Below are 17,453 nucleotides of genomic sequence, written 5' to 3'. Positions count from 1 at the left end.
ACCTACACACTAAATGTTTAATTAAAAAAACCAAAACATGTTTTTCTGGCAACACATTCCCTTTAACTCCCGACCATGTAATTATTAAGTGGCCGGGAGTCAGTGAGCACAAAAATCTAGAACGGGGTTTAGGGGGCCCCGTTCTAGAGATAGATGCAGGTCCCAGAGGTGGGATCCGCATCTACCTGACATTTATGACAGATCCTGTGGATGTGTGATAAATGTCTCTGATGGGAATACCCCTTTAAGTCTGATCTTGTCGGTTTAATGGAACTTTGTATATAGTTTATGTTCCTTTCACGGTTAGCTAAACATATCAGTACTAAAGTGTCTTGCTGCTATTGCTTTCCATGCAAATTGTCTAATTGGCTAAAACTGATGTATGTTTTTACTTTTGTTCTTCCACTTCTACAGAAATACAGATTTTTCGCACATGAAGCTGTAATACTAATGCTGCTCTGATTATTCTTACACTATTGCCTGTATAATGTATACTGCCTGAAGTAATTTTTGTTCTTTTGAATTCCTCTCCCTCATGTATTGTACGATTTAAAAACTCTTTAATAAAAAGTTTAAAAAAAAATAAAATTGATTTTCATCTTCAGACTAATTCCACTAAATTCTGCAAAAAAACAAAAACTGTGGGCCAAAATGCTTACTATACCCCTAGAGAAATGCCTTCAGGGGTGTAGTTTCCAAGATTTTGGGGGGTTTCGACTGTTTAGGCCCCACAAGACCTCTTCAAACCTGACATGGTGCATAAAATATATTCCTAGAAAAAGGAGGTCCCAAAATCCACCAGGTGCTCCTTTGCTTCGGAGGCCGGTGCTTCAGTCCATTAGCACACTAGGGCCACATGTGGGATATTTCTAAAAACGGCAGAATCTGGGCAATAAACATGGAGTTGTGTTGCTCTGGTAAAACATTGTGTGTTACAGGAAAAAATGTGTTACAAATTAATTTCAGCAAAAAAAAAAAAAGTTGTAAGTTTCACCTCTACTTTGCTTTAATTCCTGTGAAACGCCTAAAAGGGTTAATACACTTTCTGAATGCTGTTTTGAATACTTTGAGGGATGCAGTTTTCAAAATGGGGTGATTTATGGGGACTCTCTCATATATAAGGCCTTCAAAGCCACTTTACAACTGAACTGGACCCTGAAAAAAATAGCCTTTTGAAATTTTCTTGAAAATGCGAGAAATTGCTGCTAAAGTTCTAAGCCTTGTAACGTCCTAGAAAAATAAAAGGATGTGAAGAAAACGATGCAAACACTAAGTAGACATTAGGGAAATGTAAACTCGTAACTAATTTGTGTGGTATTACTATCGGTTTTACAAGTAGATCTATTTAGAAAAATGCTAATTGTTGCAAATTTTCTCTACAATTTGAAGTTTTTCACAAATAAATATTGAATTTATTGACCAAATTTTTTCACTAACAAAGTACAATATGTCACGAGAAAACAATCTCAGAATCGCTTGGCTAGGTTAAAGCCTTACAAAGTTATTACCACAAAGCGACATGTCAGATTTGAAAAAAATCATCTGTGTCCACAAGGCAAAAAAAGGCTGTGTCCTGAAGGGGTTAATACATATTTAAAAACACGTTGGCAAATAGTTTTACAAAGTGGGAAAACCACTTTCAGACGTCACCTTAAAAAGTTGAATGAAATGCCAACTAACCTGGTATGGGGCAACGGGGAATGAGCGGTATGACTGGAGACAAGGCTCTCTCTTCTTCCTCCTCTTTCACATCACACATTGAAGGAAAACGTTGTGTATCCTCCCCGAGAATACTTTCTGGGGAAGAGGCTGGAACAATGCTATCTGGAGAATCACTTTCCTCATCGCTCTCCATTCTAATGGAGAAATAAAGAGATTTAGTTCTACATAAAACCAACTTGCTTAACACAAACCGTCTAGTGAGACACGTTCACAGTTATCTCACCTGACATCCTCACTTTGGTTGTGTGGGGGAGTAGGAAGTGCAGCCAAAAGGTCCAAGCTCCGTTCATCTGTACCTGCAAGAACAAAGTGTTATAGGAAGTAGCTTACATACAATATAGACTATTTAGCTTAAAGGGGTTGTCCGAGATAAAATGACTGTGTGTTAATGCTTGTCATTTATAAACGTAGATACATTTGTAATATACTTACATTTTTCAAAGTGGCCCCGTTTCCAGATCCTGCCGTGGGGAACTTGACGGGTGACGTCACTCTCTGGCCGCTGTGTTGATCTTCAATTATTTTCCGGGAATACGACACGTCACTTGTGACGTACCCTGTATGGGCTGTTCTGTTGTAACGCGCATGCGCCGTCCCTGCTGTTATCTCGAGAACAGCAGGGACCGCGCATACGCGTTACGGGCTGTGCAGCAGAACAGCCCATACACGGCACGTCACAAGTGACGTGTCGTATACCCGGAAAAGAATTGAAGATCAACACAGCGGCCAGAGCAGAGAGGGACGTCACCCGTCAAGTACCCAACGGCAGGATCTGGAAGCGGGGCCACTTTGGAAAATGTAAGTATATTACAAATGTATTAACATATCAATTACAAGCATTAACACCGTCATTTTATCCCAGACAACCCCTTTAAGTTTATGTACTGTAACGGATTCAGCGCACCTTTTTTAACTTCACCCTCTGCGCTGCTCTCAGATTCTTTTTTTGTTTCATTAAGGTCTTCAGCTGCTGTTACACCATTCACCATTTTTTGCTGCACAGAAGGAGGTGGAGTTGGAGGCAAGGATGAAGGAGGTGTAGGGGGATTACTGAGGTTGTTCTTTAAAATAAAACAAGCCAAGGTTAAACATTTAATAAGCGGTCACGCTAAATCTTTGTTCCTTCTAGAAATCACGTAAATTAATCCAAGTACCTTGCTGAGTAGCTGAGTGTAGTAGTCTGGAATACTCTCCAGAGCACCGCTGCCAAATGATCCTTTAAGAGGGCTTTTCCCATTAACTGGAGTATTGCTGCCAAAAGGAGCAAACAGGCTGAAATTTGCGGTAATTGAAGGCTCCATCAGAGGCAACAGGGAAAGTTCCTGTAAAAGGATATAAAAAAAAATTTAACTTTAATTTTAAGGCCTCATGCATACGACTGCATTGGTTTTGCAAATCCACGCGGGACCGCAAATACCCCTTGTTGCGCATCAGTGTGTCATCCGTACTCACGGATCCACAATAATTCACCAGCATTGGTGAATCTGCAATTGCGGACCGTAAAATTACTTGTCCTGAGCTTTTACGGTCCGCAATTCCGGCACCCACCACCGATCCATGTAAATCACGGACACGTGCATAGGGCCATAGAAAAAAGTGGGTCCGCAATTTATCCACAAATATGAGAATAAATAGCGGCCACAAAAATACGGTTGTGTGCACGAGGCCTAACTTAAACCAAAGCTTTAAGAACACAATTAAATTGTTTGTATCTTTAAAATAAATATACACCAAAAAAAAGTTCAACATGCAGTAAAGGAGATTTAGGCAAAAAAAGAAATACATCAAAATCTGTAATGCAACAACGGTACTATTTAATATTATGTGTGATGTACTGGGAAGCTGGAAAAAAAAAAAAAAAAGAATGGAGTGGAAGTGAAAAAAAAACTGCAGTTCCTCCAGTTTCTTATGGGTTTCGTTTTTACAGCGTTCACTGTACGGTGAAAATGACACATTATCTTTATTCTGCGGGTCAGTACGATCACAGTGATACCAAATTTATATAGTTTTTGTTATGGTTTAGTACCTTTAAAAAAAAATTAAATGTTTGAAAGAAACTAAAAAAACGTGAGCATCGCCATATTGTGACCCCCGTCACTTTTTTCGATTTCTGTTAGTTATTGTTTATTTATTTTTATATGTGATCTAGGGAAAGGGGGTGATTTGAATTTTAATATTTTTTTTAAAAACTCTTTACATTTTTTTTGTTAACTTGTTTAGCCCTCCTAGGGGGGCTTGAACCTGCGATTAGATCGCTTATGCCATAGACTGCAATATCACAATATTGCAGTCTATGGCAAAATCAGTGCATTGCTATTGAGACCTGCCACATGCAGGTCTCAATAGCAATCTTCCTATAGCAGGGCTGGGAGCATTCACAAGGCTCCCAGCTGCTAGAGGAATACACGGGCTCCTGCAATCTCGCCACGCAAGAGCCAGTGACCACCATGCTGTCTTTTGACGGTGGGCGGTGCAGGTAAACACAGAATAGTGACGTCTCTTGGAGTTGCTGTAGAAAAGGCTTCAAAGCGCTCATCATCTAAGCAAAATCCGTAACTTACAGCTCATGAACTTAGAGAATCTTGCTGAACAAAGCCAGGGTCTGAAAAAACAAAGACCCCAGCTGTTTAACCCTTTGATCGCCGCCGTCCATGACCCTGGCATGATCAAAGGGCACTCTCCTTTTCGAGTTACCGGAAACCTGTTGGTTGCGATCTGGGGGAACCCTCTACAGTCAGCCCTGGGGACCTAGAAAGGACCCTAGGGTTGTCTGTCCAGTATGCCTGCTGTTACACTATGTGTGGCCCTAACGAAAGCCTGTGTCATAGTGACAGTGTAATCTATTAGCATACAGGAGTATGCTAATACATTAGAAGTAGAAAATAAAAGTTGTAAATACAAGGTAAACCTTCATTGGACTAAAAACCAAAAAAATGCCCAAGAGTCATTACCTAGCATAAAATACATATTGCCCATACATTACAAAAAAAAACAAAACACTACACATATGGTATCTACACCACCAAAATAACCTGAGAAATTAATTAATTGAACAGGTTATTTAGTATAAAACGTGAATGGGATAAAATCTAAAAATAATAATACGCTAAAAATAAATAAGTCGCATTTTCATATACCCATGCCGCAAAAAAATAAAAATGTATATAAATCTTACACGGTACATTTTTTTGGGGGGAGGCAGGAGCAACCAAAGACAGCTATAGTGCTATTGTTTTTTTCTGCTCACTGTGTGGAATAAATAGCGTGTTTATTTTATAGCACAGACTGTTACGGTTGCAGCGATACCAATTATGTATAATTCTTGGGTTGTTTTTATTTCATAAAAAAATTTGAGAAATATTTTTTTCCCATTGGTTTTTATTAAACCATTATGAGATTTGACTCTGTAACCTTTTGATTCATTGCATAATACACCTCAATATTGCTGGGGCATCTAAGGGTTTAAACGGTCCAGCCGGTGCTCCAGGGTGTCAGCTGTATGCTATAGCAGACACCAGCTGCTGAAGGTACAGCTCCTAAGCCAGCGCCACAGCTGCCCCATAATAGCACAACGTACCGGCTCCCCGTGTTGTACTATAATTATGGTGCAGGACGAGGTTAAATAACACCCACCCATTTTATAACTTTTTGAATTTGGGATAAAAATATTAGGCTACACTCACACGCCATGTTTACATGCGTATTTTGGCGTAGAAATTTTTTGTATTACGCTCCGAAATGCACTTGAAATACGCCTGCAAACCGCTTCCAATCAATGAAAAATACACTGTATAGTTCATATGAGGAGTATTTTAACGCTGCTGAATAAAAAATAAAAGTTCACTCCTTGATTCGTTTTACAACCTGATTTTTCCCCATTTCCTATTGACAATTATTGCCTCAAAATACGCTTTAAAATGCTTGTAAAAAAATCAAAACCGCTTTAAATATCAGCTCCAAAAATGCTTGGATTTCCGAGGCTTTTTTCTCTTGAAATCAGCTTTGTATTTTTAAGCCTGGAGATATGCAGTGTGAAAATGAGTTTATCATGAAATGGTAAGGGTAAGTAATTGGCTATAAAGATAGATATGTCCTTAACCCATTAATGACCAAGCCTATTTTACATCTTAATGACCAAGCTATTTTTGAAGTTTTTCCATCGTCGCATGCCAAGAGCTATAACCTTTTTATTTTTGCGTCGACATAGCTGTATAAGGTCTTGTTTTTTGCGGGACAAGTTGTATTTTTTAATAGCACCATCCTGGGGTACATATTATTCATTGATTAACTTTTACTAACTTTATTTGGGGGGGGGGGGAAATAGTGAAAAAAAAAAAAGACATTTTGCCACTCTTTTTTGCATCCTAAATCTACGCCGTTTACCATGTGGTATAAATCACACAATAACTTTATTCAGCGGGTTGTTACGATTGCAACGATAACAAATTTGTATAGATTTTGTATGTTTCACTACTTTTACACAGTAAAAACCCTTTTGTTGTCAAAATTATTTGTTTTTGTGTCTCCATATTCAAAGAGCCATAACTTTTTTTATTGCTCCGCCGATGCAGTTGTATGAGGGCTTTTTTTTTGCGGTACGATTTTGGAGTACGATTTTGGAGTAAATGCGACTTTTTGATCATTTTTTAATCACATTTTTTTTAAGGCAGGATTCACAGAAAACAGCAATTTTTCCATTGTATTTTCTTTTTTATGGTGTTCACCGTGCGGATTAAATAATGTAATCGCTTTATAGTTGGGCTCGTTATGGACGCGGCGATACCAAATATGTGTAACTTTACTTTATTTTGTTTCTTTAATAGTAAAGCATTTAGTAAGGGGAAAAAAAAAGTGGGTTTTTCCATTTTTTTTTCTTAATTAACTTTATTAAACTTTTTTACTACGATCGCTTTTAGAATACACTGCAATACTCTTGTATTGCAGTGTATTACTGCCTGTCCGTTTAAAACGGACAGGCATCTACTAGGCCATGCCTCTGGCATGACCTAGCAGGCATTCACTATAGGCAGGCCTGGGGGCCTTTATTAGGCCCCCGGCTGCCATAGAAGACACAGACACTCGGCGATCTTATCGCCGGGGGTCGGTAGGAGAGAGGGGGAGCTCCCTCCCTCCAAAACAACTCTGATGCGGCACTTGCTATTGAGCGCCGCATCTGAGGGGTTAAACGGGTGAGATCGATACTTATAATCGATATCACCCATTCGAGCAGGGATGCCCCCAGCTTTCACCTACCTCTGGTAGCTGAGAGCAGGGAGATTTAACAGCTCCCTGCTCGGTTTACTTATTCTGATGCAGCGCCGTGAAAAGGCGTATGCATCAGAATAAAGCCCATTAGTGGCCACTGTGAAAAGGCGTATTGGCGGTCACTAACGGGTCAAAGAAACTAAATAAAGGGAAATACCTGCTTAAGTTGTTTCACAATTGCTTCTGGGGATTTCAGGCTGTCCTCCCTACGAATCTTTTTTCGGGAGTTTGGAACCTTCTCATTGGTCTTCTGTGTCCTTTTTGGTTTGGGTACAGTCTTCTTTGCACAAACATCCTTGAGAAAAATAAAATTAAAACCAAGATAAATATTACACAGACTGTAAAAAAAAAATTAAAAAAAAAGTTTAACCAGGAGCCATTTTGATATACAAGGCCCATCACATGAAGACTGCCCACCCAACAGCCTCATCGACTACTTTCTCCTAATCCAGCTGTCAGAGACTGGTAGGGAGAAGGAGCTTGCGTCTCATGAATAAATCAGAATCCTGCTTAGAGGGAATGTATTTTTTACAAATTAAAACCAGAATGGGATACATAACCGAATTGTTGTACTTACCAGTAAAATCCCTTTCCGGTTGAATTCACTAGGGGACCCAGTACCATAGGTATAAAGGCGGTTACTAGGAGGCTTATACTAGATAAATATAAAAAAATAAAAAAAAAGGTATGGCTCCACCCATTGGGCTATACCCTCTGATGAGCACTCCGCTCCTCAGTCTGTACCAAGAGCAGTAGGAGAGCAGAGAAGGTTTAAAGAGTACCTTTCACCTGCCCATACATGCGCAGTTGAGTGCAGCATGTAATGGGCAGGGCTGTACACTGTCTCACTTTACACTTTTTTTCCTATCTTCCTCCATTATTTACATATCGGTGCCGTTTTATTTGGCGCCCGATATGTAAAGAAGCCCCTGAACTGTCAATGGGGCGTTTCTATCTAATTAAATGGCAAGGGGGCGTGATGTCTTCGCTCTGACACTGTCCAATCAGCTACGGACAGTGTCAGGGCGGCTTGCGCGGTGTTCCCTCCCGCGAAAACACACAGAGAGAGCGCTCTCTGCAGAACCACCAGCCTGTGTGTGTTCTCCCAGAGTGGAACATTGGATCTTGGGAAAGGAGGTCGTGCCGCAGTGGAAGCGGCCACGGGGCGTCTGCCAACAGAAGCATGAGATCCATGTACCAAACTCTGCGAGGCCAGTCTGGGGCCACCAGAATGGTTGGTATAGCTGCGTCCTTGACCCTTCAAAAAACTCGAGGCAGGAGTGGAGGGTGAGGAAAAAGATGAGGTTGAAGGACGACCAGGGGAGGACCAGAGCATCGGCTCCTATGGCCCCGGGATCCCTGGTTCTGGTGACGTAGTCCGGGCACATGTGATTGAGGTGAGGCAAAGAAATCCATGTCTGGGAAACCCCACCGAATGCAAATGCGGTGAAAAATCTCTGAATGAAGAGAGACCATTCTCCGGGATCCAAGTGTTCCTGGCTAAGGGAATCCGCCTCCCAGTTGTCTACTCCTGGGATGGGCACTGCTGAGATTGCTGGGACATTATGTTCCACCCAGAGATGGATCTCTGCAGTTTCCTTCCATACAGTCCTGGTTCTTCTACCTTCCTGATGATCGCACTTGAAGACGCTGGAGACAAAACGTCCAGTGATACAGGGGCAGAAAGTTGGCTCAGATTCAACATATTGATCTGGAGATGTGCTTCCAGGTCAGTTGGACCAGGTGCCCTGGAAAGTGAGGCAGTCAGACAAACTTGCGTCCGTTGTGATGACTTGCCAGTGGAGAGTTGTGAAGGATTTTCCAGGAGATGTTGGGGAAAGACATCCACCACGGCTGCTCCTTCTTGACTAAAGAAGGCAGAAAGATCATCAGATCCAAGGAGTTCGAAGACTTGTCCCAACGAGAAATAATTGCCATCTGTAGAGATCGGTAGCAAAATTGAGCAAATGGGATTGCCTCGAAGGTTGAGGCCATCATCCCCAGGACTTTCATGCAGAAGCAGATGGAGCAAAAAGCATTCCTGCGGAGTACTGTCACTTCCTTTCTGAGAGTGGTGATCTTGTCCTTGGGTTAGAATACCCTGGCCGCCTGTGTATCCAGGACCATCCCTAGAAACGCCATTCTCTGAGAAGAAGGAGTGAGGGATGACTTGGTGAAGTTGATCAGCCATCCAAATCTGTGAAGATGATCCAGTGTAAGGTTGAGGGTGTCCAGGTTAGTTGTCCTGTTTGAAAGGTGCCTTCACCAGGGGATCGTCCAAGTATGGCCAGCCCAAAGGGGAGGGCCACAAGCTGGAATTGCTTAGAACCTACTAGGGATGCACGATGCATCGAAACTTCGATACTCTGCATCCCCAAACGGTTCGATACCATTATTTCATGTATTTCGATACTAAGCTGTGCGGCCACACAGCCAAGTATAGTAACACATGAATGTATGAGAGCAGGGCTGCGGCCGTGTAATACAGCCATTGCCCCGCTCCTGAGTATTGACATGTGCGCGTGGTCAGGATGATGCGATGCGGCCAGCGCTGCACTAATGAGTGGCGGCACTGAAGAAAGAACATGGCGGGCGCACTGCAAAACACCCCCGTGTTCGGTATTCAGTGACTGAACCGCCGCTCATTAGTGCAGCGCCGGCCGCATCTCCTCATGCTGACCGCGCACGCACTTCCTGCCAAGAGCGGGGCAATGACTGTATTAAACATGCACACGACAGTAGCCATGTAACCGTGATTTTCGGGTCGGCCGGCAGCGGTCAGCCGCGAGCCGCACGCAAATCGCGGGCCATGCACACGGCCGCGGCCATTATTTTCAATGAGCCCGGACCGCAGAAGCCGGCCGTAATAAGACATGTCCGTTCTTTCTGCGGTGCGGGCTCCCGGGCCACGCACGGACCGTAAAAACTACGGTCGTTTGTATGGCCCCATAGGAATGAATGGGGCCGCAATTCTCCCGTGGATTATCGGGGGAATTTCGGCCGCAAAAGCACGTTCGTGTGCATGGGGCCTTATTGTGGGCCCCAATGTGTGCTGAATTTAACCTCCGTGTGCCTCACATTAATAGTAATTAACCCCATCATGTACCTTACATATTAACTCATTATGACTGAGAAACATGATGGGGTTAATTACTATTAATGTGAGGCACGTGGAGGTTAAATTTATCATCACACCTCGCGCCTCACATCAGACAATGGAAGAACTTTTTTTTTTTCTAATAATGTTGGCAAAGTATCGAATTGGTATCGAAATCGCAATACTAAATGAAGTGTCGGTATCGAAGTCCAAATTCTGGTATCGGGACATCCCTAGAATCTACTGCAAAGCACAGGAAACGCTGATGTACTTGAGAAATGGGAACATGAAGATAAGCATCTTTCAAGTCTATTGAGGACAGCAACTTGTCGACCTCCAAGGAAGCGACTACCAATCACAGATACTCCATGCGAAACCTTCAAATATTTCAGATATCGATTGATGCCTTTTAGATCCAAAATGGGTCGAAGGGATCTGTCCTCCTTTTGCACTGTGAAAAGGTTTGAATAAAACCCTTTGAACAGTTCTGGAGTTGGTACTGGGGCAATTACGCCTTGATGGAGGAGGCTTTGAATGGCTTGAGAAAAAGCTTGGGGCCTGGAGGGGCACCGAAGGGGCGTTGACAGCAAAGAAAACACCCGGGAGGGAGAGAAGAAAACTATTTTGTAGCCGGTCGACAACCTCCCGCACCCAGGCGTCAAAGTTTTTGAGCCAAGTCTCCTGGAAGGGGAGCAGCTGTCCGCCACCCGAGGGAGCTGCTTGGGTGAAGACAAATTTTCCGGCAAGAGTTTCTAGAGCGGAAGAAAGGTCTCAGCACTTTGAAGGGACGGGAGTCATGTGTGCTCTGCCTCGTACATGGGGCCGAGTACCGAAATGAATGAAACCACCTTTGTCTTCTGACTGAGGGAACTGGGCATCGTCTTTGATGACGACGTGGAAGAAAAGTGCTCCTTCCTCCTGTAGCCTCAGAAATTAGTTGGACCAGGTAAGGTCCATAAAAGAGATCCTGGGCAAATGGAAGGGCGAAAACCTTCTTCCTAGAGGCACCATCAGTATCCCAGTTCCTAGTCCTGCGGATAGCTACCGCATTAGCCATAGCCTTAGCCGACCATTGGGCAGCTTAGACGGAGACGTCCGATATATTTCGATATCTGCAAAAGCTGTGCAACTAGCAAGGAAGTATCCTCCCGAGAGCCCACTAAATCAATAGTGTCCTGTAGTTGAGTAGATAGTTCAAAACTAGCCAAGCTAACCCAATATGTTGCAAAAGAGGGTCTGACTGAAGCTGCAGCGGCGCCGAAAGTGGCTTTTGCCATAAACACCACTTTGGTATCAACAGGACCCTTTAAGGCGAAAGCATCTGCAAGTGGTAAGATAGTATTTTCATAAACCTGGGCCATGGGAGCATCTACCGTGGGGTGAGCTGACCATTTGGCAATACACATCAGAAAAAGGAAACATGGTCTGTACTCTTGGATACGTGCATAGACCTGTCAGGGTGTTTGAATGCATCAGAAAACAATTTTTCAAAACCCTTATGAAAAGTTCAGAGGGTGGTTGCATATGTCGATGCAAAAAGAACTAATTCTAAGGGGATTCAGCAGGATTATCTGCAATCTTATGTATATCTCTCACTGCCTGAAAGATATACAGCAGGAGTGGTGGATTCGTTTCTATTACACTCAAACTCCGAATCAGACAGAGACGTCCCTAGAAGAAGCTGGTTCAGAGAAAAAAAAAAATATATATATATATATATAATGTCCACCATCCAGCAGCACCAGTCAGGAATATAGGTGGGTGCACGTCCCAGGAGCCCGATCACTGCTCCCAGAGCCTCAATATTTGTCCAATAAGAGACAGCACTCCAATTTGTGATAGGAAAAAAACTGCTTTTTATTAGCCCCTGTGCGACGTTTCGGCTCTTTACATGGAGCCTCTCAAGCATACAAACAGTGTAAAAGCATGTGCTATATATGGAGACCACACAACTGGTCTCATTAGGCAAGTGATTTAACATAAAACATAAATAAGTACAAAGATACAGTCATATTGCATCAGTAAAAGTTATAAAATACAAAGAAGTGCCATTGTGTATATATGATGGTCCTCAGATCAATCCGGGCCATCCAGTTTACAGCAGAAAAATGCTAATTAGTGAACAACTTTAAAAAAAGTGCAGGTGCACATCATATAACAAATTAAAAACATGAGCCTTGTGTTTACCTCGGATCCATGTGTTCGGGTTGTAGTTCCGGCGCCTGAAAAGTGGGGTGGCGACTATCTATGACAGAGTAGTCTCTTGCTACAGCGCACTTTTGTGCATGCGCAGTACCACTATGAAGCAGGCGGCGGCCATCTTAGTACAGCATACAAGGCCAGCAGCGGCCATGTTTGTATAATCTTATTGTCAAAATGAAAACTTTATTCTAGGAACCGTGCACACAGTCGGTTGCGTCCATGTACAGCATAAAGGGAACTTAGAAGATACCAAAAAAAATGCAATCTAATGGAGATGACAGGGAATACACCCAGTCACCAATCATAACTGCACTGTGAGATATAGACTAATAACTTTAAGAGTCAAAAGTATGTTGCGTTGAAGATGCGCATATAAATGAGAGCAGTTGATAGAGACTTAAGGTAGCCATTTATAGATAAAAAAATGGCAAAATAATAAAAAAATAAAAAAAAATTTTTTGCGGAAAAGTTTTTTTTAAGGATATTGTGCACACCATGCGTTTTGTACAGCGTTTTTCATGCGTTTTTAGAATTATTATTTTTTTTTTTTTTTTTTGCTATCTTCCCAGGGGTAACATTATTATAATCATCATAATCCTTTCTGGATATGGATGATGACTGTCTTCCCCTTTTTATTTTGCCATTTTTTTATCTATAAATGGCTACCTTAAGTCTCTATCAACTGCTCTCATTTATATGCGCATCTTCAATGTAACATACTTTTGACTCTTAAAGTTATTAGTCTATATCTCACAGTGCAGTTATGATTGGTGACTGGGTGTATTCCCTGTCATCTCCATTAGATTGCATTTTTTTTGGTATCTTCTAAGTTCCCTTTATGCTGTACATGGACGCAACCGACTGTGTGCACGGTTCCTAGAATAAAGTTTATTTTGACAATAATATTATACAAACATGGCCGCTGCTGGCCTTGTATGCTGTACTAAGATGGCCGCCGCCTGCCTCATAGTGGTACTGCGCATGCACAAAAGTGCGCTGTAGCAAGAGACTACTCTGTCATAGATAGTCGCCACCCCACTTTTCAGGCGCCGGAACTACAACCCGAACACATGGATCCGAGGTAAACACAAGGCTCATGTTTTTAATTTGTTATATGATGTGCACCTGCACTTTTTTTAAAGTTGTTCACTAATTAGCATTTTTCTGCTGTAAACTGGATGGCCCGGATTGATCTGAGGACCATCATATATACACAATGGCACTTCTTTGTATTTTATAACTTTTACTGATGCAACATGACTGTATCTTTGTACTTATTTATGTTTTATGTTAAATCACTTGCCTAATGAGACCAGTTGTGTGGTCTCCATATATAGCACATGCTTTTACACTGTTTGTATGCTTGAGAGGCTCCATGTAAAGAGCCGAAACGTCGCACAGGGGCTAATAAAAAGCCATTTTTTTCCTATCACAAATTGGAGTGCTGTCTCTTATTGGACAAATATATATATATCAGAGAAAGCATGATCTGATCTCTCCTTGACTTCCTGGCCCGCTTGCAGGATGTACTGGGAGAACTAGAACAAGTGCAATCGAGGGAAGAATGTCTGGGGGCCTGAATGGACTGTGGTGCCTGAGAGAGGTCAGACAATTGAGGGGCTAACTGCTGAGGAAGGCTTTGTAAGGCATCCACTGTGGTCAGAGAGGCGGGTGAGGGAAGCCGCCCATTGGAGAGGGGAGGATATATGCTTACTAACAGTGTGAGCTGGGGACTCCTGTGGTGGTTTAGACAGAGGCATACAGTCAAAATGTATTACAATGGCGGGGGGGACGGGGCGGGGGGACGGAACGGGTCTTAGGAGCTTTACCCTTTGAAGACATTACAAAAAAAACAAAACAAAAAAAAACTACTAGGATATCATAGTCAATGGCTATTATATTAGACCCCCTAGGTGATGTGTCCCCCATGAAGCAGGAATGTTTCCACCGCTGTATGTCTTCTGTACATCGCTCAGTGTACTATGGCGTTCACTACCGGTGATAGAGGAAAAACATCTGAGGAGAACTTTATAACCCCTCCACTTCAGCCAAAAAAAAAACAGAATAACGAAGGGGAGGAGAGCGGGCGGGAGGGTGAGGGGGTGTGGTCAGATTGCGTCCTAGCAGAGAACCAAAGCTGGGACCTAAATCAATGGCGCCGGAAAACCGCAGCTTGTAGTAAAAAACCAGAAGATAATGCTGAAATATGTCTATCACCAAATAAGTGTAAGAAAAAACATTAGTAAGGACACAACACCTTAGAATAAAAAAAACCCTCTATATATAATGCCGCAAAGCCTGAATGCACCACCACCACAACAGCTCCCAAAGGCGCGGGGGGGGGGGGGGCGACGACGACGAACCAGTCAGTCGTCTTCAGGCGCAGGCTGTCCCCCCTTCGGAAGATGCACACATAGCGTGGCTGTCCAGCATCCCTAAACCGCTGATGCGGTAATGACAGAGAACTGTGTGACCAAGGTGAGGAACATTCACCAGAGGGGTGGGAAGAGCATCCACTTTTTCAGTGGATGGCGGGCATCCACTGAAAAAGTGGGAATTCCTTTTTTGCAGCACCTACAGGGGAGTCACCGAGTGGAATACAAGAGGGACTCGCACCCTGAACCTGAAAAAATAAAACAAAGTAAAGAACTCTAGCAGAATTGCCTCCTATGGACACTAGGCTAAAAACGGAGTGCACATCAGAGGGTATAGCCCACTGGGTGGAACCACACATTTATTTTTTTATATTTACCTAGTGTCAGCCTCCTAGTGACAGCTTACTATATCCAGTGAATACTTTAACGAGAAATTATTTTATTTTTGATTTCTGTTTATTTATTGTAATTTTTGTTTCTATATTCTGTACATGATTATGGGGGCAGCCCCCTTGCCTGAGATGCTGTCAACAGCATTTAGAGATATGCTATACAGCAGCCACATGGACTATAGGAGCATGTAAACAGGAGATGACCCATTGACTTCTATGGGAGAGTTTTCTAGGCATGTTCTGATCTGTGCATCAATACTAAGGTATTGCAGTATATCATCAATTTTACGGGCTTCTGTTAAGTGCTGCCTGTGGCAGGGGTTAACAGAGGCAGAGTGAGGACAGTCCTGGGGGCCTTCATTAGGGCCCTGGGCGGCCATAGCAACAGTAGTCACCCCCTGACCTCAATGCGAGAGGGGGGGGGTGCCGCCCGCCTCTTTTCAACGCCTCGCAACTGACAGCAGCATTTGAGGGGTTAAACCGCCGACATTAGACCTATACTTAGGTCATTCTCAGCAAGGGAAAGTATGGAGCGGGCTCATTGGCTAAGCCCACTCCATACTAAGTGGGTATAGTCTGTGTGAAATTTCTGACACTTCACTGCAATCAGCGAGATCCCGCTCGTTTGACACCTTCGATGCCATGGTCAATAGTGACCGCGGCATCTAAGCCGTTAGAAAGGGCCGGCTAGGGAGAGCTATATAAAAAGTTATAGATGAATTGTTACTGTTATCAAGGAGTGGTGGTCTTAACAGTGATTGGCGTCAACAAAATTTAAACTCCAACTCTTTTTTTTAACCCCTTCGCGCTCAGCGACGTACTATTCTGTCGCGCTAAGTGCATCGTTTGTGCTCTGCGCCGGAATAGTACGTCCAGGGGAAAATGCATCGCCATTTTCCCCCCGCGTTTCATCGAGCTGTGATGCCTGCTGTTTCCGACAGCAGGCTATCACAGCTCAGCGTGCAGAGACCAATCATAGTGGTCCCGCCTTCGGAATCGCTGCTATTGGTTAGTGACAACCAACCAATCGCAGAAATCGCATACGTAATTCCTGCTCTGACATCAGATCCCGCTGCACCCTCTCTCGGTTGGAGTTTGTTGAAGAGAGCGGTTGTGGAGAGTTAGAGCAGAGCAGTTAAAAAATAACAAATATCATTTATTTTTTTTGCTTTCACCAACTTGTATCCACTTCCCACTCCTATCCTTGTGTTCCCCTGGTCACCCACGTTTTTGGTCAGTGATCTCTATCACTGACCAGTTTTGAGTCTTCAGGGCCACATTTCCCTGGAGGATTTTTTTTTTTTAATTTTCTTTATAAAATATAATAAAAACAAAAAAAAATGTCAGTTTAGAAAGTCAGCAGATAGTTTAGTATTAGGATTAGTTAGGGTCAGGGAACCGTCAGGTATAGCATCAGGGAATTGAGCATCAGAAATCAGTCATAGTGAGTTAGGTTTAGCATCAGGAATCAATCACCGTAGCTTATGGTGTCCCAGTATATAACAAAGAACCCCACATCATTTTATGCCCAATCCCACAGGTAGACTCCCGTAGACACAGTAGAGTTGAGAAAGTTCTGGGGACTGCTCTTGAACACGGGGCTTCTGAAAAAGTAGTCCATTAGGACCTACTGGAGTACAGATATGTTATACCACACTCCGATGTACCGCATGGCCATGTCCAGGATACGTTTTGAGGCAATACTTCGCTTCTTACATTAAGCGAATCATTAAGATAATGAGCCGTGCCCACCCTGAGATGACCCCAGTTTTGACCGTTTGTATAAACGGAGACCCCTATAAGACCATTTCAGTGCCCGGTTTGCCCAACCATACACCCCCGAGAAGTGTATTTCTGTTGATGAGTCCTTGGTACATTTTAAAGGGAGGCTTCAATTCCGCCAGTATCTGCCGAGTAAGAGGGCAAGGTATGGCGTGAAGATGTATAAGCTGTGCGAGAGTGCATCAGGGTATACCTACAAATTTAGAACATATGAAGGGAAGGACACCAGTGCTCAGCCCCCGGAATGCCCCCCCTTACTGGGAATTAACGCAAAAATTGTGTGTGATTTGGTGCACCCACTGCTGGACCAGGGTTACCACCTCTACCTGGATAATTTTTATACCAGCGTCCCACTCTTCAGGTGCCTCGCTTCCACAAGTCCTGCGGCATGCGGCACTGCTAGAAGAAATCTGAGAGGCCTCCCTAAGACTCTGCTTGGGCAAACACTCAGAAGGGGTGAGAGCAGGGCAAATTCTAGCAGCAACATATTGTGTGTCAAGTACAAGGACAAGAGAGATGTCCTTGTACTGACAATACATGGCCACACCAGTACCCATGTACCTGTACGAGGTACCAATACAGAGACCCCCAAACCAGACTGCATCCTGGACTACAATA

At 43.2% G+C, this 17,453-nt stretch overlaps 1 protein-coding gene across 5 annotated transcripts in view; it reads right to left on the bottom strand.

The window, feature by feature from the left end:
• Positions 1-17,453, bottom strand: part of KMT2D (lysine methyltransferase 2D) — a 193,794-nt gene that overhangs the window by 37,223 nt on the left and 139,118 nt on the right. For all 5 annotated transcript variants that reach the window (XM_075852187.1, XM_075852188.1, XM_075852189.1 and 2 more), the window contains 5 exons: positions 7,145-7,282; positions 2,877-3,044; positions 2,627-2,783; positions 1,946-2,018; positions 1,681-1,856 (listed from right to left, as the gene is read on the bottom strand). In XM_075852187.1, the coding sequence (XP_075708302.1) occupies positions 1,681-1,856; positions 1,946-2,018; positions 2,627-2,783; positions 2,877-3,044; positions 7,145-7,282 (712 nt within the window). The remainder of the gene's footprint in view (positions 1-1,680; positions 1,857-1,945; positions 2,019-2,626; positions 2,784-2,876; positions 3,045-7,144; positions 7,283-17,453) is intronic.

Source organism: Rhinoderma darwinii, chromosome 2 (genome assembly GCF_050947455.1).
Source record: "Rhinoderma darwinii isolate aRhiDar2 chromosome 2, aRhiDar2.hap1, whole genome shotgun sequence".
Classification (NCBI taxonomy): domain Eukaryota; kingdom Metazoa; phylum Chordata; class Amphibia; order Anura; family Rhinodermatidae; genus Rhinoderma; species Rhinoderma darwinii.
Note: the sequence above shows the minus strand (reverse complement) of the source record. Positions and strands in the feature narration are given on the sequence as shown.